The sequence below is a fragment of the Etheostoma cragini genome, chromosome 1 (assembly GCF_013103735.1).
Source record: "Etheostoma cragini isolate CJK2018 chromosome 1, CSU_Ecrag_1.0, whole genome shotgun sequence".
Classification (NCBI taxonomy): domain Eukaryota; kingdom Metazoa; phylum Chordata; class Actinopteri; order Perciformes; family Percidae; genus Etheostoma; species Etheostoma cragini.
The window spans coordinates 10902667-10929917 of NC_048407.1; the positions used below are offsets into that span (position 1 = coordinate 10902667).

The following is a 27251-nucleotide window of genomic DNA, read 5'->3' on the forward strand; positions in this document are numbered from 1 at the left end:
TTTCTTTGAGAAAATAAATTGGATTGAAGACTTAGAGCAACACTTCAATTTAAGATCAAAAGGTAAAGAGTCGGGACGTAAGAATATTTAGTGATAGTGATATATATCACAAAAAGGAAAATATATGCAAAATCAAATTAAACTGATGTCCATTGCAATAAGTTGTATTACACTCAGACAAAACACATAAAAACACAAACTTTTAGCTTTAATTCCAATTTCATTGAATGCATTGATTTAAACAGCAGAATGTGGTAATATCCCAATTTGATGGAGATAAAAACAGTAGTTAAAGAGTGTGCTCATTAATACAGCTTTACAACTTTTACTGGGTGTGTTCTTTTGTGTGTCTGTGTGTTTGCACCTAGGTCTCTATAATGTTTTCACATTTAAAAAAATAACTATAGATTCAGTGCAGTTTGGACTTAACTTGGTGCAAAAACCTAATATGTCCTTGTCCCCTTCCATCGATGCCTTTGTCACTTACACACATAGACACGCACACACATATTTATACACCCTGATGACGTGCAGCTTGCTCCATGCCTAAGAAGCAGACTGCGACACAGTGTCCAACTCCCTCCCTCCCATCCTCTCTCTGTTTCTGCAGTCCTCTTCTCTCCTGTCCCAGGAAGCACTGCTTCCGCCTCCTCTTGCAGCCCTGCCTGACTGCTCATCAATAAGCTGTATTAACCCATCACTTATCATATTGCGAGAGACCGAGAGTGAGAGAGTAGGGGAGATATTGTGTGCAGTGCATCATCTGTGTGTGTGTGTGTGTGTGTGTGTGCGTGCGTGTGTTTGTTTGTGTGTGTGCAGTTGGGGAGGGAGGCAGGAGGGGTGTATCCTAACAGAGCGCTTTTCCCTGTTGTAGTAACCAACCGCACGCCGGCTGCCAGCCATTACTTCACTGCAGCAGCAATCTGCCCTTTCGTATTTAGTGAGCCAGACACACTAACCTGTCTGTCCCCTCCTCTTTTCTCTCTCCCTCTCTCTGCATATTCAGCAGAGCTGCCCTCCTTTCCTCCTCATCACTCTGCCACTCCTGCGGCGTTGCTCTCTGCTTGAAGGGGACACTGGCCTGCTCCTCACCCACTGATTCTGCATGACTGTCACAAAGGTAAGACTGCTCTGGATGGGAAGCAAGTTTAAGGATGTGACCAGAGATTTAAGATTGGGGTTAAATTGGACTGTGAAGGTTATTTAAGGTTGGAATCTCATGTGTGTGCATGCACATTTATGTCTGTAAAGGAGGGGAGTTTTTGAGTTGAGTAGTGCCAGGTTGTCAGGATTCTGCTGCCCTGAGGATGTGTGTTAATAAGTGTTCCCGTTAGAAATGCATTCTGGTTAGGATCAAAATCAATAACATTACATTCTTTAATCTGCACTGTACAGTATTGCAGGCTGAAGCCAGTTATTCTTTTTATATGTGTAGGAGCTATTTAACTTTATTCAGATGAGAATTGTTATTCAGATAAGAAATTCAATATTAGACCCCACATTTGAAGATTAAACTGTTTATTTACGTATTTTGTGTAAGACTACCTTTCAAACTCAATTATACTGTATGTGCAAGATGATGTGAGACGTAGTGTTGGTGACAGGTTAGGTTGTTTAAGGTGTTTTGTTTATTTCTATCAATTGCAGTATGAGAGCTGGGAAGCAGGTCTTTTTTTTTCATCAGCTGCAGAAGAGTAAAGCATATCTCCTAAAGCACCACGGTGGCTTTGACAAATAGGGATTTATAATACTAATTCACTAAAAAGATTACAATTGTGAAACGCAAATTCTGGCTTACAGTGGATTTTTTGGATGTGAAAACATAACTTTAAGATTTTGACAGTGTCATTGTGCTTTAGTCATGTCTTGGATTTTTCTTGATCTACAGTGACTCGGATTGTATTTCCATTTGTACATCACTTTGGACAAAAGCGTCAAATAAATAAATGTTAATGTAAAACCTGTTAAAACAGTCACATTATGGGGTCTCAGCCACCATTAACGGATTAAGACCAGGTTCCCACAAGGCAAAGCCTCAAAAAGATTATGGTACATCTTCTGGGAGTAGAGAAAAGTCCATGCAGTGTCCTCTCAAGGGACAGCAGCGCGTGTGTGTGTGTGTGTGTGTGTGTGTGTGTGTGTGTGTGTGTGTGTGTGTGTGTGTGTGTGTGTGTGTGTGTGTGTGTGTGTGTGTGTGTGTGTGTGTGTGTGTGTGTGTGTGTGTGTGTGTGTGTGTGTGAGAGTGTGAGTGAGTGAGTGAGTGAGTGAGTGAGTGAGTGTGTGAGTGTTTGACTGTCTCAAGCTGATCTTAAAGTAGGTGTGTCATCCAGCTTGCTTGATTGTTTATGTGCATCCGAGTGTGTATTGGAGGTTGCACTCTGTGCTTAACCCTTAAGCAGCCTTTTAAATCCTCTTAATCAATTAAGAGAGAAAAAGAGAGCAAGAAAGACAGACAAAGAGAAAGAGAGAAACAGGAAGAGGACACAGAGAGAAATTAGCACACCTACTCCAATGTAGAGAATTAACTTGGACTGAAATAGATGACCTACTGTCGCCACAGGACAACGGCCTCTTTACTTATGACCACACACCTGCAAGTTCCACACAAAAGTTATGTTAATACAGAATGGTGTAGTTTGTGTTTCCTGGCTGCTCATCTACAACACAAATTCACAGACAGTTGCTCTCAAAATGCAATGTTCCTGCCCGTGTGAGAGAGATTGTGTGGGAAGTGTGTGTGTGGACGTTCTCCACCTTGAGAACTAAAGGAGGGAAAGGTCAGGTGCTTGTGTGTTGGCACTGAGCCAAAGCCTAAACCTGACTGTAAGTCAAGGCCGAAGGCATTGCAGAGAATTTTAAAGAATACACCCATCATTTTAGTCATTTTGCAGTTAGCATTTTGATTTCCTTCCTGCAATTATGGAAATGAGATGAGGAAGAGGAAGAAGAAGAAAGACAAGTGTATGAAAGCACATTGGCCAGTGGTATCTAAAGTGGTATCTGAGTGTGTGGGAGAAGCAGAGAGAGAGAGAGAGAGAGAGAGAGAGAGAGAGTGTCTAGGGAGCTGTTTTCATGGATATGCCTGCCAACAGCAGAGCAGTCACCTTGGGATGGATACAGAACAAGAGCTTCTATGCTGACGGGGCTAAACAGACTTCTACCCCCTTAGCCCACAGATACAGACTGACACTATTCTGGAGAGACAGTCCCTGCAAGGCCTACTTAGGATCAGATCAAGATATCCATGGTCTAGCATGACCTAATAGCATTACAGCATAGACTTACAAAGGCATAGACATTAACACATGTAGCATAATTGGGACAGTAATGTCATCTCTTTAAATTAGCTATAATGTCGGCCTAAATGCAGTGTTTATGTTGTGTTTGCTTATGAATAGCAGCAACTAAACAAAACAGAATTACACACATTAGGGCATTTATAGGAAAAGTGTTGCCACTTGGATTGTCTCCTCTGTCTCATTAGCATGTCTGCATACCAGACTTATCAAAAATTCAATTAGCATCTCAGTAGTTGTCAAATAAGTGAAGTGTGTATGAAGTAATTAGAAATAAAATGTTGATGCATTTCCAGATTTTAAATATTCAACATGTACGTGTATTGGAAAACCCGCAAATGTCAGGCTCACAACCTATGCAACCAACCTATACTCCTGGGATTTTCTTTCAAAAGATGCTACTACAGTGCACTGGGATTTTTTTTTTGTCTAAGCATGTATATGATGGTATGACACATGGTATATGAATTGCACATGTAGTCCATATGAATATGGCATTGCATAATACTTTTAGTTTACAGTCATATTAGGACATTAAGTGAAAAACAATGAAAATCTTATTTATCTTTAAAACATAATCTTATGACCAAGACAATTTCACATTGATTGATGTCCTGGACATGTTTGTTTAGTCTGTTGTGTTTTTGACTTTACAACAACAATTACGACCAGATTATAACATTTTCAGAATTTTTAATTATTTAATTTTAACATGCTTCCAATGTAACTGTTCTGATGTCTGGTTTTACAATTTTTTAAGATACTGTAGCTAGTAAATATATATTGGGTATGGTAAGTACATCCAGAGCTGTTATTTCAAAGTAATACTAATGAGCAAACATTGTACAGTGTATGTATTTGTTACTAACTCACCTCTGACAAAATGCTGAGTGTCAAAATAGGTCATTGCATGTTTAAATCCATGGCCTTTGCTTTCAAACAGTCCTCTGTGAGACGGGACCATAAGCTCTTTAGCTTTTTAACACTAAGACACTTTAGTCTACCGCCAATCATTTCTTTGGCCCTGAAAGGGTTATCCCATATATTGCTACCACATATCATAATTCCTCATATTGAACATCATAAAATGAATTGTGTTTATGCCAGAGGGTAATGGATTCCTTTAATTATGTAGTTATACTGTAAGTTTACGAGCAGGAGCAAGTCTCTGGGTGTATCTTTGCCAAATGCTGGACTTCTAACACAGCTGAGTTCCTAAGGAGATGGATGATGCGCTGCTCACTAGAGTTTCCCAGGATCACAATACAAAGAACTGCATAGATGATGCTTAGTGCTGCAGACAGCATGCTGCTCTCAGTAGTGTAGCAATGTGCTAACTGTGCCATCACAGCTAGCACATTGGGGCAAAGCATGGGATTAAGATTACTATATCTGGAAACTGTTCATATTTGCGTTGTGATTCCGTGCATGTCTGTGTGCGCATGAGTGTGTGGATGTGGGTGGGAAGGCAGGATTGTGAGTTGGCAGACACATCATGTGTTGGTGGGTGGATAACTTCCATTACTACTACGAAATCGGCACAGAGTATTAGAGATCTTGTGATATCAGCAAAAGCTCAAACCTGTTTATCTGCTGTCTTTTGACATGAAACTGTGTGATAGTGTGCGTCTAAATCCTCATGGCTGTTTGACCTCATCTCAAAGTAGTTCAATGAAAGCCTGCAGCTCACAACTTCTCCTTTACATAAGATAAACGTAGCAAGATCAAACCCATACAGTAAAACTACTCTGCCTTCTGTTTGTTCAGTGAGAGATCGCTTGTGTCCTCCAACAACACAGAGTGGACAACAGAAGCTAGTTTTAGCATTGATCGTTGCCCTAGGTTACCTTCCTGTCAGTTTTAGTTAGGTCTCAGTCCATAGGGCTGAAGTGAGAGGCATAATGGCCACAGCGGGATTTCTCTGTGCAAGAAACTGACCTCTCCAAAAGGCTGGGGTCACTCCACCCTCCGTCTGCCAAGTGACCTCCAGCCAGAGACGTTGGGATATAAAAGCACAGAAGGACTGAACTCTATTTCATATTCAAAGCAATTTCTGAGCATCTAGCAAACTCTTAAACTGTGCCATTTAGCACAGCAGTAAGCTGCTGGCATAGAAAAAGTTGCACATACCATTTGGACTATTCTTTTGAATACCCCTTTGACTAGAAAGTGGTGATTTGCATGGCAATCCCTAAAATGCTCTAGTTGTTTTTAGTTGGAAACCACCAAAAGAGCAGTGTGCCAGGGTTGTGGAGGGGGGGTGGGGAGAAGGACAGAGGGACGCTGAGGGAGGAGAGGAGTGGCCGAGATGAGGAGGGGGAGGACTGGCCTTTGACGCCCCCCTTTTTGTTTCTTTTAGCACCAGCTAAAATGCTCCCCAGCTAACAGTAAAGGCAGTCTGTGTGGTGATAAATGATTGACCGTTCCCAGAGGACGGACCCATAAACACACAAAGTTATGTGTGTATTACTATACTTTGGAGTACTATACCATGCTTGATTCATTTACTGGCTCATAATTCTAACCTTAACCATCTGCACTGCACCCGTAACCTCGCCCTTATGCTATTCTAACTTCAACCCTCAAACTAAATGCCTTGCTCTCAAATGAGATATTGCAAATTTCTTTAAACATTTAGGACACATCCATGAATGAATGATACAGAAGTTGTACTAGGTGTTATTTGAACCCTGATTTAGACCTGCTAATGTCCAAATGTGTTGTTTTGTTTTTGTTTAATGTTTTTTAATTAGTTTTTTGAGTGCCTGAAGTCAGCTCAATTGCAAATCTGAAGACTTGATGAGTGCTACATTCTACACACTTTCTCAAATTGTCTTAATTAACTTAGCCCTTACAACGCTGTTTTTCTTGATCAAAAGCTTTATATTTAACCCTGCTGACGTGAATTCTATATAATTCAAAGTAACATTCCAGCTGTGTTAAGTGTGTTTGCAATTACATATCTGCGAACAGCCCAATTATGAAGGAGGCCCACTCTGCTCCGATGTCAGGCTCACACATGTGGTTTGAAAGACGTCTGAAAGCCATTTTCAGAGTGTTTATGGTACAGCTTCTGCTGTTAACTGTGAGGCTGTTCAGACTCTCGTAGCATAAAATGATTTAAGTTATGTTTCAAGATATGAAAGCTCTGAAACAGCTCAGTGAGTATATGCTTTTATAGTTATTTTATTCACTCAAAATAGAAAAATAATAAATTAGCTGTAGAGAGGCTGTGGACATTTACATATTCTTTACTCAGGGCAACTTGCCCACCATAACTCTTAATTGAATGTGATTTAGACCGCTGGCCATTTGTTAAGGTAATGTTTATCTGCACACTCTCACACACAGAGACACACAGACACATTAATCTGAAAGCTAAATCGCCAACCTAGCAACCTAAAACCTGAAATTCTTGAAGTAGGAAAATATACAATGGTTTAGCAGATTAAGAATCTTAGATCCCGAATTAAGCTTTTTTTTGTTTCCTATATGTATTCTTAGATTTGACAGGGGGGAGAGCAAGTTGTATGTGTGTGTGTGAAGAGAGAGGGCAGACACACTGTGAGAAAAAGGATAAATAAGGGGGAATAGTTGTGAGAAAGCTACAGAAAAGCATTCACCACAGGAAGACATTCAGATCTCATGAGCTCATTGCCTGTCAGAAAGCTTCCTTACCCTGCTTAGAGTGTGTGTGTGTGTGTGTGTGTGTGTGTGTGGGTGTTTGTGGGGTGGGGGGGGGTGTTGTTTGACTATATATGTTGGGTCCAAAAACCTGGAGTTCAGTATACTTGTGGAGTCCCAACAACTTTGGGGGGCCAAAATGCTGGAGCCCACAACTTTAAAGGGCTGTTTGAGGGTAAAGATTTGGTTTTAGGATTAGGATTAGGGTTAGAATCAGGTCAGGGTGAGGGTAAGAGTTAAGGTTAGCCATTTTGTTATGTTTAAGGTTAGGGTAAGGGGCTAGAGAAGGCATTATGTCAACAGCAGGTCCCCACAAAGATAGTGCCACGCACGCCTTGTGCGTGTGTATTAGGTTTAACTACATTTGTGGGGACCAAAAACCGGGAATACAGTATACTTATGGGGTCCTGACAGCTTTGTGGGGACAAAATGCTGGTCCCCACAACTTTAAAGGACTGTTTGAGGAATAAGACTTGGTTTTAGGATCAGGGTTAGAATTAAGTTATGGTCAGGGTAAGGGTAAGGGATAAGGTTAGGGTTAGGGTTAGGGTTAGGGTTAGGGAATGCATTATGTCAATGACTGGTCCCCACAAAGATAGTGAGACACACTTGTGTGTGTGTGTGTGTGTGTGTGTGTGTGTGTGTGTGTGTGTGAGACTGCCTGTAAAAGTTGTACTTTCCGAATTTGTGTGAAATGCCTGTAGTGTGTTTCCAAAAGAGTTGGGTAACTTCTTTCTACTGTAAATCATTCCTCCACTGCAAATCCATTCACACAAGGGTCTCTGTGACTTTCTCACCAAATTATGACTTGAATTGGGAAACAAGTGCACAGGGGAAAGCTTTGTTGTGGCTTTTGTTGGATAAAATTGTTCATTTTTGAATTCTCCTTGGGAAGGATGAATAAATAAAAAATTAGGGAATAATGTGAAATTATTTGTGAATATCTTCCAGTGGAAATGAGGATCCAGGAGAAAGTGACCAATACCAGCATCCCCTTTACCCTCCAGCTGAGATTATTTGTGTGCGTGCGTGCGTGCATGTACATGTGCAGTCTAAACAATCAGGACATAGGATGTGCTTCCTGTTTGTGGGCCTGGGGAAAAGCCAATACGTGCATTGAGACAGATGGGTGTACATACAGATGGGCCGGTGTGTGTGATTGTTTTTAAGGAGTGGCTGTGTGGTAAAATGGATTTTGGACATTGAAATGCTCATAGTTTGGTATTCAAACTTAAGTGTGAGTAAGATGTAAGAAGTAATAGCTTCCAAAGATTTCCAAATTAAATTAATTCCAAAGAATTAAGTAACTACCAACAGTTTTTTATATACATTCAAGAAAATGCATTTACCTCAGTTCATTTGCAAGAAACTGGCAGTAAGACGTAATACTAGTTTAAATTAGTTGTGGAGATGTTATGCAAAGTAAGTCATTCTCTTAGATGGATGCAAACCCTGTGTCCAACTCTGAGCAATGCTCCTTTCTCTGAGTCATCCTTTCTTTCTTTTTAGCTGATATATTTAAAGCATCAGCAGAGTCGACTAATGCTTTACATATCAGTGTGAAATCTCCAATTTGTTCCCGACTCTTCTCTCCTCTTGTAAATGTCCCTTCAGCCTCATGTCAAGCTAATTTTTCTTTCTCTAACTCTCTCCCTTGTAACACAAGAGGCTTTCTATTCACAGTCTGTCTGTGGCACACTGAAACAGATTGAATGGCTTGCAGCATCTGTAAGGATGTTATTTATATCAGAAAACACAGTAAAACAAAGTTGTTATACAGTTATTTTGTCCACCCCATTTCTATCAATGAGATTAGGCTAAATACCAGAAACACAACTAAATAAAGTCGTACTTTAACTACTCTGACAAACATGTCAGTTTCTTCACAACCTGTTTGATGGTCCGACTGCTCATATTTCTTTTCCTATCAGACTAGTGTGGGGATGTAGCTGTGTTCCCAGGTCTCAGAAATGTCTTTATGTATTTCTTTTTTTAGGATTATTTTAGGCTTTCATTTGAAAGGACAGCTGAATACATGGAAGGGGAGAGAGAGGGGGAATGACATGCAGCGAAGGGCCGCAGGTCGGAGTTGAACCCTGGCCCGCTGCGTTGAAGAGATTATCTGGAGAAAATATGGGCCCAGGGCTCAGAAATTTCTTAAAAACAAATTACAGTTAATTATAACTAATAGGAATTACGCCCATAAGACCATGTTGTATTAAAATGGAATCATCGCCAGAAACCAGTCCTTCCTTTAATGACTCAACATACTGATCTCTTCAGTGTTCAGTTTAGTAAATAGAGGCACTGATAAAAGAATCCAGTTGAGTCTTTATTTGTTTTCACTACTGTTGCACTAGTGAAGCTGCAGTGGTCAATACATGTCAACTATGCAGTGCCACTGCAGTGAGAATTAGGGTGGTCCATTTTCTCACTGAAATAGTAGCTTCCTGGTTGGGAGGCTTGAGGATGTGTCCTGGAATCTACTTGTGTCATTTTATCCCACATCCTGTTCCCAGGCATGAGGCTGATGATAGCAGCTGGGGTTTCTGTTCTTGCATGCTTGTGCAATGTCAACCCACATTAGAGGTATGTTGTGTCATCTTTGCCGACACCTAATGTTTTGTGGTTTGTTTATTTCTCAAACCCCGTATGGTGGTCAGTAGGGCTGAGACAATACGATTTTATTCCAATTCGTTCTTTTACAATACATGGGTGCCGATTTGATTTGTGTTGCGATTTCCATTTATTGCAATACGAGCGGTATTATGATTCGCTAGTATTGAGGATTGCAATTTTCTTTTCCTTCTTTTAACAAAAACAAAAGTTGAATAATACACTTTTCACAATAATAGACATTTCTAAAAAGTGATTGTTCTCTAAAAAGACTGCACGTCAGACTGACATTGATTTAGTTTGTAAAGAAGTACATGACATGTATTGTGGCTGTAAGCAGTCCGAAGTGCTGCCGCGAGGGACTAAACACTGACAGATGCACAGTGTGATGCTCTTGCGATTGTATTGCAATTATTTTATGTTATTCTTCCATCTATTCTATACACTTAGATACCAAATGTAATTGTTACCTGAGGAGTAGAAATAATTGCGTTAATACTGCGTGCTGCGGTCAACAAAAGTGTTTGCTCCCAGCTTCACCCCCCTCTCTGTCAAAGCCCAAAAGAACCTAGTCGCATAGGTGAACAAACGTATATATCACTTCCATTCAAACGGTCATAAAAACGCAAACCGCCCACAACATCAACGCATAACACAATAATCAACAAACAACGTAAATGAGACCAGAAACTTATACATGTGGCTTCTACTATACGTATTTTCTGCATTTTCTGCTTTCGCTCTGTTGTGTTACACACAGACAGCAACAGAGAATGTTTAGGTGAATCATTGGTAAAAATAAAGAAATAAGAAATTTTGATTCTTTTCTAAATAATCAATATTGAGCAATTGTAGCAAAATAAATCACCATACGTACGAGTTTCGATTTTTTTTTTTCACCGCTAGTGGTCAGGTATGCAGTACTGTGATGTCTTACACTGGCATTTGGTCAATATCTTTGTGTGCTTTATACACTGTAGCTAGAGCTGTATTCTAGTGAAAGTTGAATGAACACAATAGAGAAATGAGGGGGGGAGTGAGGCAACAAGTGAGAGCACATCAACGATGGATGATCGACACCCACTCTCTCTCTCTCCCTCTCTGTCACACATACACACACACACGCTGTGGTAGGAAAAAGTGCACATTTATTTTAAATATTTTATCATGCATTGTTTAGTCTTGTAATGTCTGTCATGCAATCAATGGTATTAGAGTTGAGTGAACATAAGAGAGAAATGAGTGGGGAGTGAGCGCACATTTCCATTTCCACAATGGATGAAACTACCACCCACACTCTCTCTCTCTTTCTCTCTCTCTCTCTCACTCTCTCTCTCACACACACACACACACATACAGACATGCACATTGGTTCATCAAGGTCAAATTCAGCTCTGTATTTCGCCCATGGGCACTGATAGCAGTGCAAATATAGATAGTAGTCTCTCTGCAGCACAAAATAGTACTTTTATTTTTTATTACCTTCTGGGCTTTCTTTCTAACCAGTTATCTACTATTCCCTATGCTTTTTAATTAACATTTGTGTACTCTGTTCGATAATGTTGCTAAATTAGATACACAAAAAGCACAACAATGAATTTTGAAAGTAGTTAGTCATTGTGGTTCATTGTTCTGGACTAACTGATGAACCCATGAGGAGATTACAAGAGCCACAAACACATAAGGATCTTACAGAGGCTACAGTAATGGTGAAAGTGTCAGTGTGTGTCTGAGCCACAGATAAAGCCTGGTGTTTCAGCAGTTGGTCGGCCAAGGCAATCAGGCTTGTTTGGTTTCATTTGACAATGTGAGAGATCAGACAGTGGAAAAAGCTGCAGAATCCTGGCTTGAGTTCAGACTTGGGTCTCACCATTTCTCTGTTGGGGTGCTCATTTTACAGAATTCTTAGAGATCAGGTTGATCTGTACTATGTTCCAGAAATAGAGGAAGCTGTAGTTCCAAGAATGCAGCCCTAGGACTACATTTCTACAATCACACTTTTGGGTCCCTGATTATCGAACGAAACTGGCATACTGTGCAAGCATCAAAATCTAAGATAGGAGCTAGCTAGCTATTAAGGGTTAAGGTTAGGATTAGGTTAAAGGAAAGGCACTGGCAAAGGAAAGGAACTGGCATGGACTCTTATGCAAGCGTCAACATTTAAGCTAGCAGCTAAAATGTAAAGGTTAGATTAAAAGACTGGGTTTGGGCATTTTTAAGACTCTATTTACTGAAAGAACTGACAAGAAAAGAAATGACCACACTTATAGTCATGCTGGGTGACTCCTTGTAGTTGTTCAGGGCGTCTTGGGGACTGAGAGGGTCACAGGCAGACCGCATAAACAGAAGAGCTCTGGCAGGTGAAAAGAAGCAACACAGGAGTCATTTATAAAGAACTTTTGTCAAATTTGTCTTGCAAACTTTTGTGTAGGCAGCGACATGACACTGCATCCCGGGTCTGGTTTATGCTGGAATTTATTCCACAGAACTTTTATCTGATTGTACAGAGTTTTTGCCAAGGAAACGTCAGCATAAATTTCAATTGTTTCTTACTTTTGGATAATCTGTTCTTTATTCTAGCTGTCCAGATATCTATTGCAGTCACCATGGCAACACAGGGGCCTGTCTGTCTAAAATTTCCAACAAAAGAGGCGAGAAACGAAAAAGCCTTACACATTTTTTAATATATATATCACCGGTCATGTCAAACATGAACTATATTCTTTGCTATTTAGGGAATTATTAACATTTGTGATGACTACTCATAGCACTTTTACTACATTGTTTATGACATTAATAAAACACTGTGTAAAAATTGCCCCTTTATGTAGAATTCCATAAAAGAATAATTAACATGCTTAAGGCAACCTTTCAGGGACAATGTCCTGCACATTCCTTTCTGTAGTTTGATTAGAAAGCTACTTGAACCTTCTGTCTTATTTAGGTTATTGGTATGAAAAATATTTAACTTTAATGGACACTTTTATAATCTTGTGATAGGAAGATCCACATACTTTGGATTAGAGGACAACAAAGCCCGTTGCTGAGGGAAATCCTGACACTATATTATTGTATGTAGACCTACTGTATGCACACGCTGTGTGTGTGTGTTGTTTACTGGACAGATTCACCAGCTGAGAGAAAGCTGTGTCTGCATTCCAGCCTCTTGCTACTTCACCGTAGGTGCCGACTGCAGCTGAGAGGGTTTTCTGGGTTTATGCTGATGTGCCAGGTTCACAGATTTATGGAGATGGTTTGTGGAAAGAAATAAAGTACAAAGGAGGAGATTATTGGGTAAAAAATGCAGAACAAAAAGAAGGGCGAAACAAAGATTCAAAGACCTGATCATGGTTGGGCTTACAAATACTTTACAATAAAACATGGGTTATTTTAGTTTGTCTGTATCCTTGCATTCCTTCATAAACAAAAATCATTTTTATTAAAGCCATATTTAACCAGGTAAGACAATTTAGATCAATTTAGAACAGCAACATAAAGTTACAGACAACAGCAATAATCACAAGAAAACATGGAAAAAATACATTAACTATAACAAAATACGGGGCAACAGAAAGATTTGGATGCTTAAATTCACACACATAAAATAAATAAATAAATAGGAAATGTAAGAATTAAAAGTAAAGCACCTTTAGAAAATATTTTTTAAAGTTTAATGTCATGTAAAAGGGTTTTGTTAGTCATGCCGATCCCACTGTGTGTTGACATCTTGATCTAGTTCAGCTTTCAGCTCATTGTTTTGATTTGAAGTATGGCTGGTGAAGAAAAGCCAAAGATTTAGGATGCCAAAGAAACAAAAATATTGTTTTTGGACAAGGCTAATTTGACTAACAATGAGAAAGTATCGTTTCGCTAGCTAGCATGCATTTGTTTGCTAATGCATCAGCTCTAAGAACTTGGAAAGCTTAAATTAAATGCAGGCTACATGTAAAGCTGTGTTGCTGTTAATTTTACATGCATTCGTAAATGTACATTGGTTATTTTATATATAATCCTGTCTTGAAAACAATTGAATCTATGGTTTGAACGTATGAGACAACATCTATTCAGTGTTTGAAAATGTACCTACAGTATAGCATTATTATTTTAAAATGGAAATCACTGGAAAATACTCTTAAAAGTTGGCAAATGTATCATACAAGTTAGCTCTATGTGTAATAAATGTGTACTCTAAATATGTATCATCGCTTACTGCCCAATCCAACAACACAATATACAAAACAAATATGGGATACACAGAACAGAAACAATCATACAGTTACACAAAGTATTACTCTGGATTCGATAGATCCAGCTGGGAGTAGATGGTGCCAATAAAGAATCCCTTCTGGAATAACAGCCCGAATTAAATATTTGTCTCCATAGAGGAGAGTGAAATGAGGTCTGTGTTTTACAGCTGCTTTTTTTAACTGGGACACATAGATCTACTGTACTGTACAAGTCTAATGGTAGGCTGGCAATAAAGAGAGCAATGCAACAGACTGGAAAGACGCGCGTGAGTGACCATATGATAGATATTCAACGTATTGTATCCAGCCAAACACTGGCCTGGCAAGTCAGTGGAATGCTCTTAAATAAACTTTATTTTAAACGGGGGGGGGGGGGGGGTCACAATGGCAGGAGCATTAGTATTGTAGTCCTGTGGTAAGTTTTCTCTGAGTGATCTAATCAACAGAGTGGCTCCTCCAAAATAGGTCAAAATTCACAACACATTAACCTTCACCTACATATGGGAATACTGTCATTTCCAATAGCTTAACAAGCAAGCACATGTGTGCAAAGGCGATTACCGTTGCCTTTTTATCTCTCTCTCTCTCTGTCTGTCTCACTCGCTCTCTCTCTCTCTCTCTCTCTCTCTCTCTCTCTCTCTCTCTCTCTCTCTCTCTCTGTCTGTGTGCACATTTTTGAAGTGCAGAGTAGGTATGTCTTTTTTCCTGATTGAAACAGAAAGCTGAGAAAGGCAATGTTAAAGAGACACTGGAGAAATGATCCCCAGATGTGCAGGAGTGCATATCTTTCTTCTTCTCACCTGTCTGTATTTTCAGCAGAGCACAGTTGCCATCTCCACTCATCAGCTCAATTGTTATACTATAGTTGTGGTTTAACCTGCTTACTGCGGTAGAACAACCCCATTAGTAGTCTTTCCTCACAACCGTTGCTCTGAATAAACAGGAACATCTGGAGTTTCCTTGGCCTCAATTTAAAGAAGAGCTGCAATCTGCATGTCTCACACAGATTTGTCGTTTTCTGTATCCTGCCCATGATAATAGACTGGTACATTTGTGTTGAGGATTGAGGAACTAGCTAAAGGAGAAAATGAACGTCATGAAAAAGCTCTATCTTGGTATTCCTGTCCACCTCTCTCGCTACTCAATTTCTCCAGAATGAACAAACCACAACTCACCTTCAGTGCACGTGCACATGCTGCCCTTCTTAGTGCCTGTAGTGATTCCATGTACCCAACTTCAATGTGATTCAACTAGTCCATTAAATTAAGTAACCATAAAGAGATTACAGAGAACCTTCCCGGTGCTTTAATATGATATTGACGTGTATGAGGTTCCGTTACCTCATTGCCTTGGGTAACTGTATTAGACAAATGGCTCTTTAATATCCTTTCACTACTGGTATCCCGCCACTGCACTCTGCATTCTGTCAGTTAGTCAGTACTTATGGTCCACAGGAAGCTATCGCAACAACGACTGGACAGACTGGCTAGAAATTTAATGGAAAAATCAAGGTCACCTAATCCTGATTCCTCAAGGTTTTGGTGACTCCCTGATTTTTTTGTGTAGCACCAAGATTCGGCCAAAATGTCTCCCTGTACACAAGAAAACTAAAAATCTAGTAAGCAGTTAGACAATGAGATTCCTTCTTTTAACTTTACATTTTAGTTCCAATGGTAAGGCCCTAACAATTAAAAAAATGACAGTAAGTAATTGTACTGATGTAAGGGACTATGCAGTCTCTAGAGACCACGGGCGAGGCTGTCTTGTCCTATTATTTTTGTGTTATTCCTACAGTTTCTAATTTAATACGACCATATGATTCAATTCAAATTCAATTTATGTTTAAACTTGCTTAACAACTTTTCTTTTTTTGACCTGCGTTGTATGTATTTATAATAATCAAAAGTATTATGTCAACAATGAAAACAAAGGATTGTTTACTTCATCTAAATGTATCTTTTAGAAACAAGATGATAAACATTTGAATTATTTTCTTTTATATATGCATAAACTTTATTTCAGACCCAAGGGGATCCAAATTCTTTTATATAATATTCTATATACTGTAAATTCCATAATATTAGAAATTGTGTTGATGTACTGTATTCCCATCTTTCTGATACTGTTAAGTATCTCATTCATCTATGTTTGTCCAAGCAGTATCGCAGAAATGAAAGGAAGATTCTAGCAGTGTAAATCCTCGTTGCCAAGATTCAGATGGCCACTGTCTGGAACGGAGACGTCCTTGGCCAGGCAGATGGTGTGGCACTTGGCTTGGCCACGTTCTCTGTCTAGGTTTGCTTTTTCCCACTCTCCATCCATCCAATCTTGCAAAAGAGAGACAGAGTGAGCAAAAGAAGCGGAAGGAGAAAACAAACAAACGATTTAGGAGGGGGAGATACCAAAAGGATGTTCAGTCCATATTGTCATTCCTGGCAAACTGGGTCTCTGCGACCCTGAACTTCCAAGCGTTGTGTCTTTTAAACATAGCTTATGAATACATTATAAAGAATAATGTTCATTATTTAGCCTATTGGTTTATTTATTTAGTTAAACATTTCTACTTCTAAAATGACCAAAAAATACCAAAACACAATAAACCATAAATTAAAAGAACAAAGAGTTGCCGCAGACCTGCAGTTTTCTCTGAGTTTGTTCCAGATATATGGTGCATAAAAACTAAATGCTGCTTCTCCATGTTTAGTTCTGACTCTGGGGACAGAAAGCAGACCTGGCCCAGATGGGGAAGGTTTAGTTAATTTCACCTGAGCTTTTCATACTGTACATGTACATTAGCAAAAGAATGTTCCCCTGATAACTGAGGAGAGAACGGACACCAAGATCACCATCCACCTATACTGTATGCAGGTACCGATTAGTAGTTTATTAAAAAGAATGGAACCGATATCTGAATTTTCAGTAAAAATGAAAATTTTTAAATCAAAATTAAATAAACACAAAACTGTGTATGAATGCTTGAAGCAATCATTCAATACATTTAATGACGTGACGTGATTTATACTTCTGCATGAAATCTACGCCGAAGCTACCTGCGTAGGTACGTGGAGACACGGACCTGCGCTGGACCCTATGCCGTTGCCTTACGTGCACCTCTTAAAAAATGTTACGACAAGTAGTGTTTTGAAAGCGTTGCATTTGCCCCTACTATTTCCTGGTTCTCCTTCTCCATAAAAACATGAAATCAAGGAGAAGGATAACTTTCCTGCTAAAGATTTCCCACGATGGATTTCAGTGATCTGATGAAAGTGCTCCTTCATCTCCTGCTCCTGTGTTTTGGGCTCGGTGCCATTTGGCTTTCCCAATTTGAACCATTGCCAGACGGATATCATTTCAGAGCTGATGAGATTTGTGTACTACGGCATAAATCAACTTTCTTTAGTGTCACTTCTGTCAAAAAGTCTGTCAGCGTCCTCCTAAAGCACAATTTCCATTAACTTTGGTATAATCTTTGCTAAAACAGAAGTCTACCACATACAGTAAAGAGTGGAAACTGCAGCAACATAAAATAAACATTTATATAAAATATATATTAAACAGGTCTGAGGAAGCAGTAATTAACATATCACTGGCATTACAAGAAATGTGTCTTCTGAGCGGATTGCTTCCTGAATAAAGTTAACAACAAAGCTTAAATGCTTCTTGGACATTTGAATTGAAATCATCCAGATTTTTCAGATTACATTTTTTTTTTATACTGAAAACATCATTATTTATCTTCAGTTTAGTGTGTGTGTGTGTGTGTGTGTGTGTGTGTGTGTGTGAGAGAGAGAGAGAGAGATTGAGTGAGAGAGGCAGTCAGATGGTCTGACAGGGAAGGGGAGTTAATCTCTGTCTGCTAAAAGCCTCCTCTGCTCCTCCTCTTTGTCTCCTTTTTTTCTTTAAATATTTCATCATTCTTTGTTGGTCTTCCCCTGCCTTTTCTCATCTCGTCTTTTCTTTCACCTTTAGTCCCTCATTCTCTCTTTAGGGTAGTGTACACTTGCCTTTATCTCTGTTTCTCTACTCTTCTGTCACAGTGCCGTTCTCTTTTGTTTCCCTTTCTTATCTTTGGGTTTTTTCTTTGCCTTGAGTCTACAGCCCCCCTCTGTCATTCGGGGTGTGAGGCCCAGCTCGCATCATTATGCTCCAAAAAGCACATGGCAGTAACTCGTGGGGGGGGGGGGGAAGAAAAGGCAAGCACAGGGGAGATTATTTATTTAGACCTTTCTTCTGATTTTTAAGTGGAATTCAAAAAGATGTTTGTGTTTGAATCTAAAATATTGTATTTGTTAGAGAGAAGGATTAAGAGAAGTCTAGTATTTGTGTTCATATCAAAACGTTTATATAATGTACATATATATCAAAATGACGATATATATCCATAGAGGTTATATTACCTTACTGCTGTCATGAACCCTTTTTTTACACTCTAAACGCCAGTGAATGGATTCCTGGACACCCACTCCTCCATTTACTTGTGCTTTGAGAAGTGCCTTTCAGCGGAGTTTCTGGGTTCCCTGTCCTTGGGTAGTGTGTTCTTTGCATCATGACTGCTGCTTAATGGGGCTGGTTTCAGGCCTAAGAGCTGCCATTAACTGAGCTGCTGCTGCATCTCCTGTCATTATCACAGGGTAATACCCTATCATTATGAACGTACACTCAAACAGCACTGGCTGATGTTTCACCAGGCTCATGTCCATGGCACAAAGACTGCCTAATCCTTTATATAACTATCTACTTTGCTCATTTTTGTAAGATATTAACAACGAGCTTCGAGGTTGTGTTGCTGTGAATTAAGTAAAATGTAATACTAGTTGTTTTTGATGTTGTTTGGACTCAAAAACATTAAAACTACATTTCCTGTTCCCTTCCGCTCTTCTTCTTCACACTAGCTTTGGCCCACCGAGGCCGTTGGCTGGCACAGGTTGTATGACAAGACTACAGCCATGCTAGCTCCTCTGTGAGGCTGCAGTATTTTAACGTGGGGGGTCTATGGGGTCTATTAGTCCGTATCCTTGACGTTCCCCTTCCGGGATTGCTCCTGTGTCGCTGAAAATTCTGCCGGACGCATGTGTGTCCGTTACATTCCATTACTTTGTGTTGGAATTTCAAACTTTAGGGGATTTTTGAGGACTAGTGTTGACTACTCCTCAGACCTCTATAGGGTAAATAGAGACAGCTAGCTAGACTATCCGTCCAATCTGAGTTTTTATTTTACAGCTGCTCCGTGCCAATAAACCAGACCACGTTTTTCTCCCATCCCGGAATGCCATGCGGAATAGCCACACCCTCCTCGGCCCGACGGTGTGTATGGGATGGGACTCGCTTTTGGAAACAGCCTCAAGTGGCCATTTGAAAAAAACTGCAGTTTTTGGCAGTTCTGTGTTGGCTTCATTTTTCAACACTATAGGTTCCTGGGTAAACAAATAGCATGTTAAGCTTCTTAGTTTAGCATGTTAGCATGCTAACATTCGCTAACTAGTACCAAACTCAAAGTACAGCCGAGGCTGATGGGAATGTCATCAGTTTTGCAGGTATCTGGTCATGAATCAAAGTCATTGGACAGATTGAATAAGGACCTAAACATGGCGCTGGATAAAAAGTAAGAGGATCACTTGTTAAAAATCCTCCACTTGGAACCTTGATTGTCTGCGGCAACTTCTAAGATAGTTGTCAAAATACTTTACTCTGAACCACCAATGTGAGAAGATTACTAAAGTCAGGGGGATTCATCCTCTGGGGAACATGAATGTCTGAGTAGTCTCACATTGCCAAACCTTCCTCCACAGTGATGCGGAGGAAGGCCTGGCTAGTCCACACAGCATTTTGGGATGGAGAAAAACTTCCTTTGGTTATTGGCATTGGCATTTAAACCGATCACAATCGTTTCGGGCAGTGGTAAGCACTGGACGGAGCCACGGTGGTGCCTCTGCAAGATAGCCTCTGGAAGGTTGTTCAACCAAAAACTCAGATTGGACAGATAGTGTAGCTAGCTGTCTGGATTTACCCTGCAGAGATTTGAGGAGCAGTTAACCATAGTCCTCAGAAATCGACTGTAGTTTAAAATAACAAAGTAACAGATTGACTAACAAGGTCCATCTGTTATCTGTGCCAAGGTCACAAATGGGGCTAAGCTGATTGGTTTTTTTTGTTTTTTTAATCACCAAATGAAGCATCTTTACATGTCCTCCCCATTCAACTGTCAATCCATAAGCAAATAACTGGCCTATGACATTTTTGTATGCCGTGGTACTTGCAATGGAACAAATAACACGTCCTTTAAGGCATGCAGTAAAACAATTGCACCTGTGAGCTCCACTGTGACTTCAAGAGACATCATCATGGGTATTTGTCCAGTTTATAGGCATTGTAATACAGCTGTATACTGTAGTTTTGCAGATGTGACATGTGGAGTTCATGTAACCACCTCCTCCATCCACCTGCCAGTGAGCCCATGAGCTATTGTTGGTGGAAGGGCTGACATGAATAATAGGAAGATTTTGCCCTTTTACCTGACCTTTTACCAGTTGAGCCTTTTTGGTGTGTTTGTGTGGCTTCTTAATTATTTGAGAAACTCCAGAATGATATAAAAGACATAACTGGACAAGATAATGTAGACTAAGTGGGTTCCAAGATCTCCTGTGGCCTCTCTTTCCAAATCACTGAAATTAATGCAGGCTCAAATAAAAGGTTACCTTTCCAACATTCCTGAACTGGCCATCTGGAAATCCAACAAAACCCCAGATGGACTGATTTACTTTGGGCTGCTGGAGCAGGTGTGTTAAATCTATCCTGTTCTGTTCCATTTTGTTTCATTTAGGGCGATCACCTGCAGTGTTGGCTGTGCCTTTTGTTCACATTGTGTGTATGGGATGCTGGCAAAGAATGCATGCAAGGGTGTCTGCATCAGGCATTATACATCAGTTTCAGCTGATTTTTAAGTAGTATTAGGTCAATAAGTGGGCTAATAGTCTATCGTCTCAATGAAACTTTTAGAACCACTTGTCCTGTAATGCATTACCATATCAGTGTAGAAAATATTCCAGCACTTTGAGCCAAGCTGTGACACTTCCTGTATAAGATCCCACTTCACGCTGTGAGGAAATGTGGCCAAAAGAACCAATAGGATATCTATTTTTTGTGATATTTGCTCCTCACAGAGACGGGAAGTCATCATAAATGACTGTACAGTGTGACTGCCAAGGAATAGATGGAAAACACAGAACACATCATACTGGCTTGACAGGACTTCATTATGCATGAGTGACAAGACATACAGTCTCCCTGTGGATTTCCCTTTTGTATCTATTGAATATAATTTCAAATGGGCCTACTTCCTTATTTGGCACCAACATTAAGAAAATCTTGATTGGAATGGTGTGACGCATTGATTTGATTTGGTGGTGTTTGAATGGCCTTTTATGGTCCAGAATGGGTCAATATGCTGCCATTGACTGTACAGTTTGAGAAGAGAGAGAATGTTGGACTGCAGCTTGGCTGGTGGGAGAGCAAAGCCAAGTGATGATTCTTATGAAAATAAATATTTTATGTAGTGGTTTGTTGCAGTTCAACAGCTAGTTTTATATGTTGGTGATTGTTTTTACCAGAGACAAAAATATTTGCTTTTTGTAGGATATTGGGAAGAGGGTTAAAACCTCAAAAAGAGAGGAGTAAAGAGAAAGATTACGTGTGCACAGAGCAGCAGCAGTGTCTTGAGGCAAGACTTTAAAAAATCAGTAAACACACTCTACTCTCTGGAGTGGTCTGCCTTGCAGCCATAAAATGTATACTACTGCAAACCGGCAACACATGGTCAGACATGGACGCAGGCACTTAAAGAGACACACATGTACAACAAATAATAAAGAAAATGTAACTACACACAAAGAGACACACACATACTGTACACAATGAGCCAAGAGGACGAGGCTAACCTCCTCTTAAAGTGAACCTCAGGGCTCCACTCACATTTCAAACACAGACAAACATGAGTGGAGGCAGTTTGCACTATTACACCTGCCTCTGTGTATCGATCTGACCTGGGGTCAGTTCAGAAACTGGTTGTAGTGAAAGAGACTTGAGGGTGTGTCAGTGAGGAAAAGGCAGTGGTTTAGATGCTGGAGTCACACAATTATCTTCAGCTCCATTCAATCCCTAAATATGCATTTGAGTAGGATGCAAAAGACATTTTTAGGATTTACAGGTTCTATAATATTAATTTGTGGGTGAAAATATATTCACATATTCCTGGCTAAGAGGTTTTGTCAGTGTTGTTTTTATAAAAAAATAATGAATTGTTCCTAATTGAGTCATCTATTTAAATAGGAATTAACACTGGTGTTCAAATTAATGTCAGTTATTCAAGTGTACCTTGTTGATATATTTCAGATCATGGTAACATAATTAAGTTTAATCGAAGGATGGGAGAATTCATTTTTCCCCACAAAGTATTGTTATGTTCCCACGGCACTAAAAAATTCAAATGGACTCAAAGACAAGATCTAGAATATTCTGACTATAGGGTAGATACAGTAGATAAGTTGAATGTGTGAAATACAGACGTGGAGTTAAAGGACAACATTCTTAGCTTTAAAACTGTGACATGTACAACACCTTACCGTGAAGATGTCTTCTATATTACTTCTATACATGCTTGCAAGTTGTTGTTTTTGTAAAGCAACAGTCTGACAGCCTGTACTGTATTGTACTATTTTTGAGATATCCCAATGCCTTTGGCCCTTCTGCAGTTGCTAACAAGGTCCACAGTTGCAGACGTTCCTTCTGGCTACCACTTGTCTGTACAGATATTAGAAAGGTTTTGTACCTGTGAAGGGAAGGATTAGAGTAGAGATAAGAGATGAAAAGAGGGGAGGGTGGAGGGAGTGAAAAACTGCTGGGAATCAGCCCAGAAGGGCCTTTTGATTCCAAACAAGCAGTATGTGGGAGAGGAAAGAAGATGAATAGCCACTACAGGCTGGGCTGGAGCATGATCTGTGGTCGAGACGGACGGAGACAGAGGGCTGACTGAGTGGCAGGATGGGAGAGATGGGTAAGAGGAGGAAAGGGGGGGGGTGTTAGCCTTCCAGCTATCAGTACCAGTAGGAGGAGAAGAGAGAGTTTAAAGGGAAAGGGGGAGGAAAAACATGAGAGTGAAGGAGGTAGAGCAGAGACAGCCTGCCTGCTTGGATTTGAAGGGGAAGGAAGGAAGGAAGAGAGGCAGCTCGCTTAGAAAGGACGGTGAATGTTTGCAGTCTGAGAAGGCCGCGGCAACACTGTGACTTAAGTGTCACTGTAAGGACACTAAGGTAAGTTGGAGTTTTCAGGGTGGTTACGAGAACATTAGTTAGCTATTTAGATATAAAACGGGAGATTTATTTATCCAGGTTGCCAATAAACATTTTATGGTGAAACTGTCTACAAAGTTGAGTAGGCCTGTTGAATCCCAGAGGGAGTCTTATGATCGGTGTTGATCGATACTAAGTCCCTTTCTTCACTTAGTTTTGGGCTTTTGTGTATGTGCATGCTGCTGCGTTTTGGTGTGTGTGTGTGTGCATGTGTGCATGCGCGCATACTTGTGTGCGTGCGTGCATGCATGTGTTCTCATGCTGCAAACCCTCGTGAGATAAGACACAACCACACACAGATATCCTCTCTGTGCCATACCCCAGTGACCGATGAATGAGCATCCTTGTAAAAAGAGCTCAAAGCGAGCTAGTCTCCTCAATCCCTCTCGTCTAACGTCCCTCAGGCCACTTTCTGCTGCTCTTCTGTTCCACATTAATTCTTTAACAAGCTGCTATTATGCTGCTCATACAGACATGGGTTCAAAACACTCAATCTGGGTTTGAATGGCATGAGGGTTGAGCTGTTTATGTATTTTTATGTTCTGTTGGGTAGTGTACAAGCTGAAAATGTTAGTGTAGATATTTTCTTTATTTATAGATTATTTCATTGCTTGTTTGTGCTAATATTTGACAGCACTGCAGGCACCTTAGGTCTGTAAAGGTAGGCCGGTATTGGAGCAGAGAGGACATGGGTGGGTCTGGGTTTTTGCTTTTTTACCGAAGCAAGAGAGGCAAGAGGATCAATGTTTCTTTGCTTGTTTATGGTAAATAAACCACAATAAAACACAGAAACGTCCCTTTTATTTTGCCTGCGTGCATTTCATTTATATGGTGCTTCATTTGCCTTTTGGTTTCAAGTTTGTTTGATTTTGATTGGGGAAAATAGACACTACATGTAGTTAAATCTATTATAATACATCATGTTTTAGAAATGTATGTAAAATCTAAAGTGCAAGAGTAACTACTACCCAGCTGTTGGGGAAAATTGTTGTTGATTAACTATTTGCCTCCACACATAATAAAGTAATAGTTCCAGCACCATATGCAAAATTCAAAAACGCGCTGTGACATTGTAACTGCAGTGGTACTTTAATACTGATGCAGACTCTCTACAGCTGCCTCATTTGAGTGCTGAAGTGAGGGCAAAGTGATGATCGCCCACATTATTGTAGCCTACTGAATGCCATTTTTCCAGTCTGGGTTGAGACGGGGGAAAGACAACGGCAGCCGCATGGTCTGGGGATGTTACCATTTGCATGTGTACTCCACTCCCACCAGTTCTCCCTCTGCAAGAACAATGCTGAATAGAGGATTGCCTGATGTCACCCATTGCTGCTACTGATTCGACAAGAGTCCTAAATCCTCTAACTGCCAGTTCCTGTTGTGAACTGATATAGTCCAACAGTAGAGTCATTGGAATTTATTCTCATGAACAGATCCGGTTTCAGAAGATTTCTCAGAAAAATGACAAATACGTCTTGGAACAAGACTTGACAGCCGCTTCCTGTGACTCGGTCAACCTTTAAGTCCTAATGCAGTGCCAGCTCACGCCAAACACACTCAAGACCTCCATAAATGCATTCTTGCGGTGGAGGGGTGGTCTTGAGTCAAACGCAACCACTTCTCTTTTGTTGAGTAGTGGCTGCAAACAAAGGCTCTTTTTCTGTTCAAGATCCATGTGAGCCAAAATTAAGTGAGGAACAACAGGACATACTGTAATAGGACATTTTGGTTTATACAGCTGTCTTATTCTATGAGTGAAGTTCTTTGGAAGAAAATGACTCTATCACTGCTTTTCCTTCTTGACACATAATCAGCGGCTCTAAGGCAACATGAAATGGTGTCAAAACCGTTTTCACCCATTTTTCACCCTTTGAAAGTCTCACTCCCGTGACCAATTTGGAAGATTTCCCACAACTGTATGTGTGACAGTTATCATGTCTGCACAGATGGGACAACCCACCCTGCAACTGTGAGTTTGGTAGATGAGAAATTGGCATTAGGCTTCATTGATGCTATGTGCAATATCATCATGTCAAGTTTCAAACAATACTCAAAGGATAAAGATAACCTTCCCTTAGAATTTAATAAAAGACATGTTGTGATGTTATAGTATCAGCTTGGCTAAATGCTCCACTGGACACACTGAATAGTACAAAAGCAGGGCTGTCATCTGAAGCATACCTAAAGTTTCAACACAATTAAGCTGAATCTACAACATACTTTTTCTGGATGGCAAATCCAGGTCAAAGCTGTTGTCCTTAATTAAGTTTGAAAACTATATACTTTACAATTTGCAATGATTTGACTGTCCAACTGTGTGTTTTGTTGGTTTTGGTCCAACAAAAAAAGCAATGCATCACAATGGGCTGTAGAAAAATATGATTGGCATCTTTCATCATTTTGTGACATTCTTCTGTCCATTAAAGCAACAATATATGATATATCATTAATAATAAAAACCTGATTATCACTTGCAGACCTAATGAAGGCATTCAAGTTATCTATCAGGATGTTCTGTAAAATAACAAAACTTAAACTAATTTGTAATTTTTTTTTTTAATTCTCCTCAGATGTCATGGCGTCCGACCTACCGAAGCTCCAAGTTTCGAAATGTCTACGGAAAAGTGGGCAACCGGGAACACTGCTTCGACGGTGTCCCCATTACCAAGAACGTCCATGACAACCACTTCTGTGCCGTCAACTCCACATTCCTGGCAGTTGTCACCGAGAGTGCCGGCGGGGGCTCTTTCATTGTTATACCTGTTTCCCAGGTAACTGGCACTGCCACATGCTGGATTTGCTGTTGGTTGTTATGCCAACCAGGGTCAAAGATGTAATGGGGTCTTCCCTTTGGAGACCCCTGAGGTTATTTTTCTACTTTACTGTACACTTCACTGTCAGGGGGAGATATGTGACGTTTCATTATTGTGTGTTAAAGCTTTAGTGTGTAACTCTTTGACATTATTGAACGTCCTTTACACTCTAGCCATTGCCAAATAAGTTTCATAGCCAAGACTATCAGCTCCACACAACTTTCTCTGTATTTCTCACTATGGCTATGTTCAGATGTTGCGGTATATTCAAGGGTTTTCTCCAGCCAAATTTTTACCAGTTCAATCAGCCAACAGAGGGAGTGGCTGAGAACGATGACGTTGAGATTTGGTAAGCTTTAGCGAGTTCTGTAATGGCGGCGGAGAAAGATGCGAGTGAAGCCATTTGGTCCGTTGTTGCATTGTTGCCGAATATCCTGAAGTTAAAGGCCGAGCATGAAAAATCTTTGCTGAGTTTTGTTAGTGGTCATGATGTTTTGGCCCTCCTTCCCCACGAGGTTTGGGAAAAGTGTGATTTTCCGGCTCGCTCCATTCGTGGTGAAGGAGTTAGCTAAGGCTAACTCTAGCAATGTTAAGGTGATAGTTGTTGTCATCTCCCCTCTTGTTAGCCTGGTTCTACCAGACAGCACGTAGGAGGGCGGAGTCAGGCAAACCGGGGGGGCTCTGGGTAGAGCCAATACTCAATGGAGAGTGGCCAGACTCTCTGTACAAATGAAATGTACGAGTCTGGTAGGACCAGGCTAGTTCAGAACAGTGGCATAGGCAGAAATAATAATTTCGCCAACAGTATTGTTGTCATTACTTATAATTTCTTATGGGGGCAGCATAAACTATGCACTATAGCTTTAAAATGCTCAGCTGTTGCTATGAGTTACAGTCTTCAGTCATTTGTACATTATTCAAAATTGACATTATGTACTTTGAGTGACTCACTCTGAGTCAAAGCATTTAGGATGTTAAGGTGCATTACACTTTATATTTGTTTAGGGTTTAGACAATGCATATTGGCCAAAGATTTTTCAGAACTCTGTGGTTTCAGCTACTTCACAGCACAGTAGGCTCTTAGGTTTGAAAACGCACAAATTCCCCAGAGACACTCCCTGCTACTGCAGAGCATGCCAGCCTTAGAACCTCAAGCCAGCATTTAAAGTTAAAGTTGTAACAGGGTAGGATTTGCCAATTTGCCAATGTGAAAAATGTGGTATTTCCCATAAATAAGACAAAAGGCCT

At 40.2% G+C, this 27251-nt stretch overlaps 1 protein-coding gene across 2 annotated transcripts in view; it reads left to right on the plus strand.

Moving 5' to 3' along the window:
- The first annotated feature begins 823 nt into the window (after nucleotides 1–823).
- The window catches only part of coro2ba (coronin, actin binding protein, 2Ba), a 43701-nt gene continuing 17273 nt past the window's right edge, over nucleotides 824–27251 (plus strand). Inside the window, exons 1-2 of one of the 2 annotated variants that reach the window (XM_034881135.1) lie at nucleotides 824–1120; nucleotides 25761–25961. In XM_034881135.1, the coding sequence (XP_034737026.1) occupies nucleotides 1106–1120; nucleotides 25761–25961 (216 nt within the window). In that variant the 5' untranslated portion in view covers nucleotides 824–1105. Of the gene's footprint in view, nucleotides 1121–22820; nucleotides 23154–25760; nucleotides 25962–27251 lie in introns of those variants that run through there. The other variant, XM_034881145.1, reaches the window with a different exon arrangement.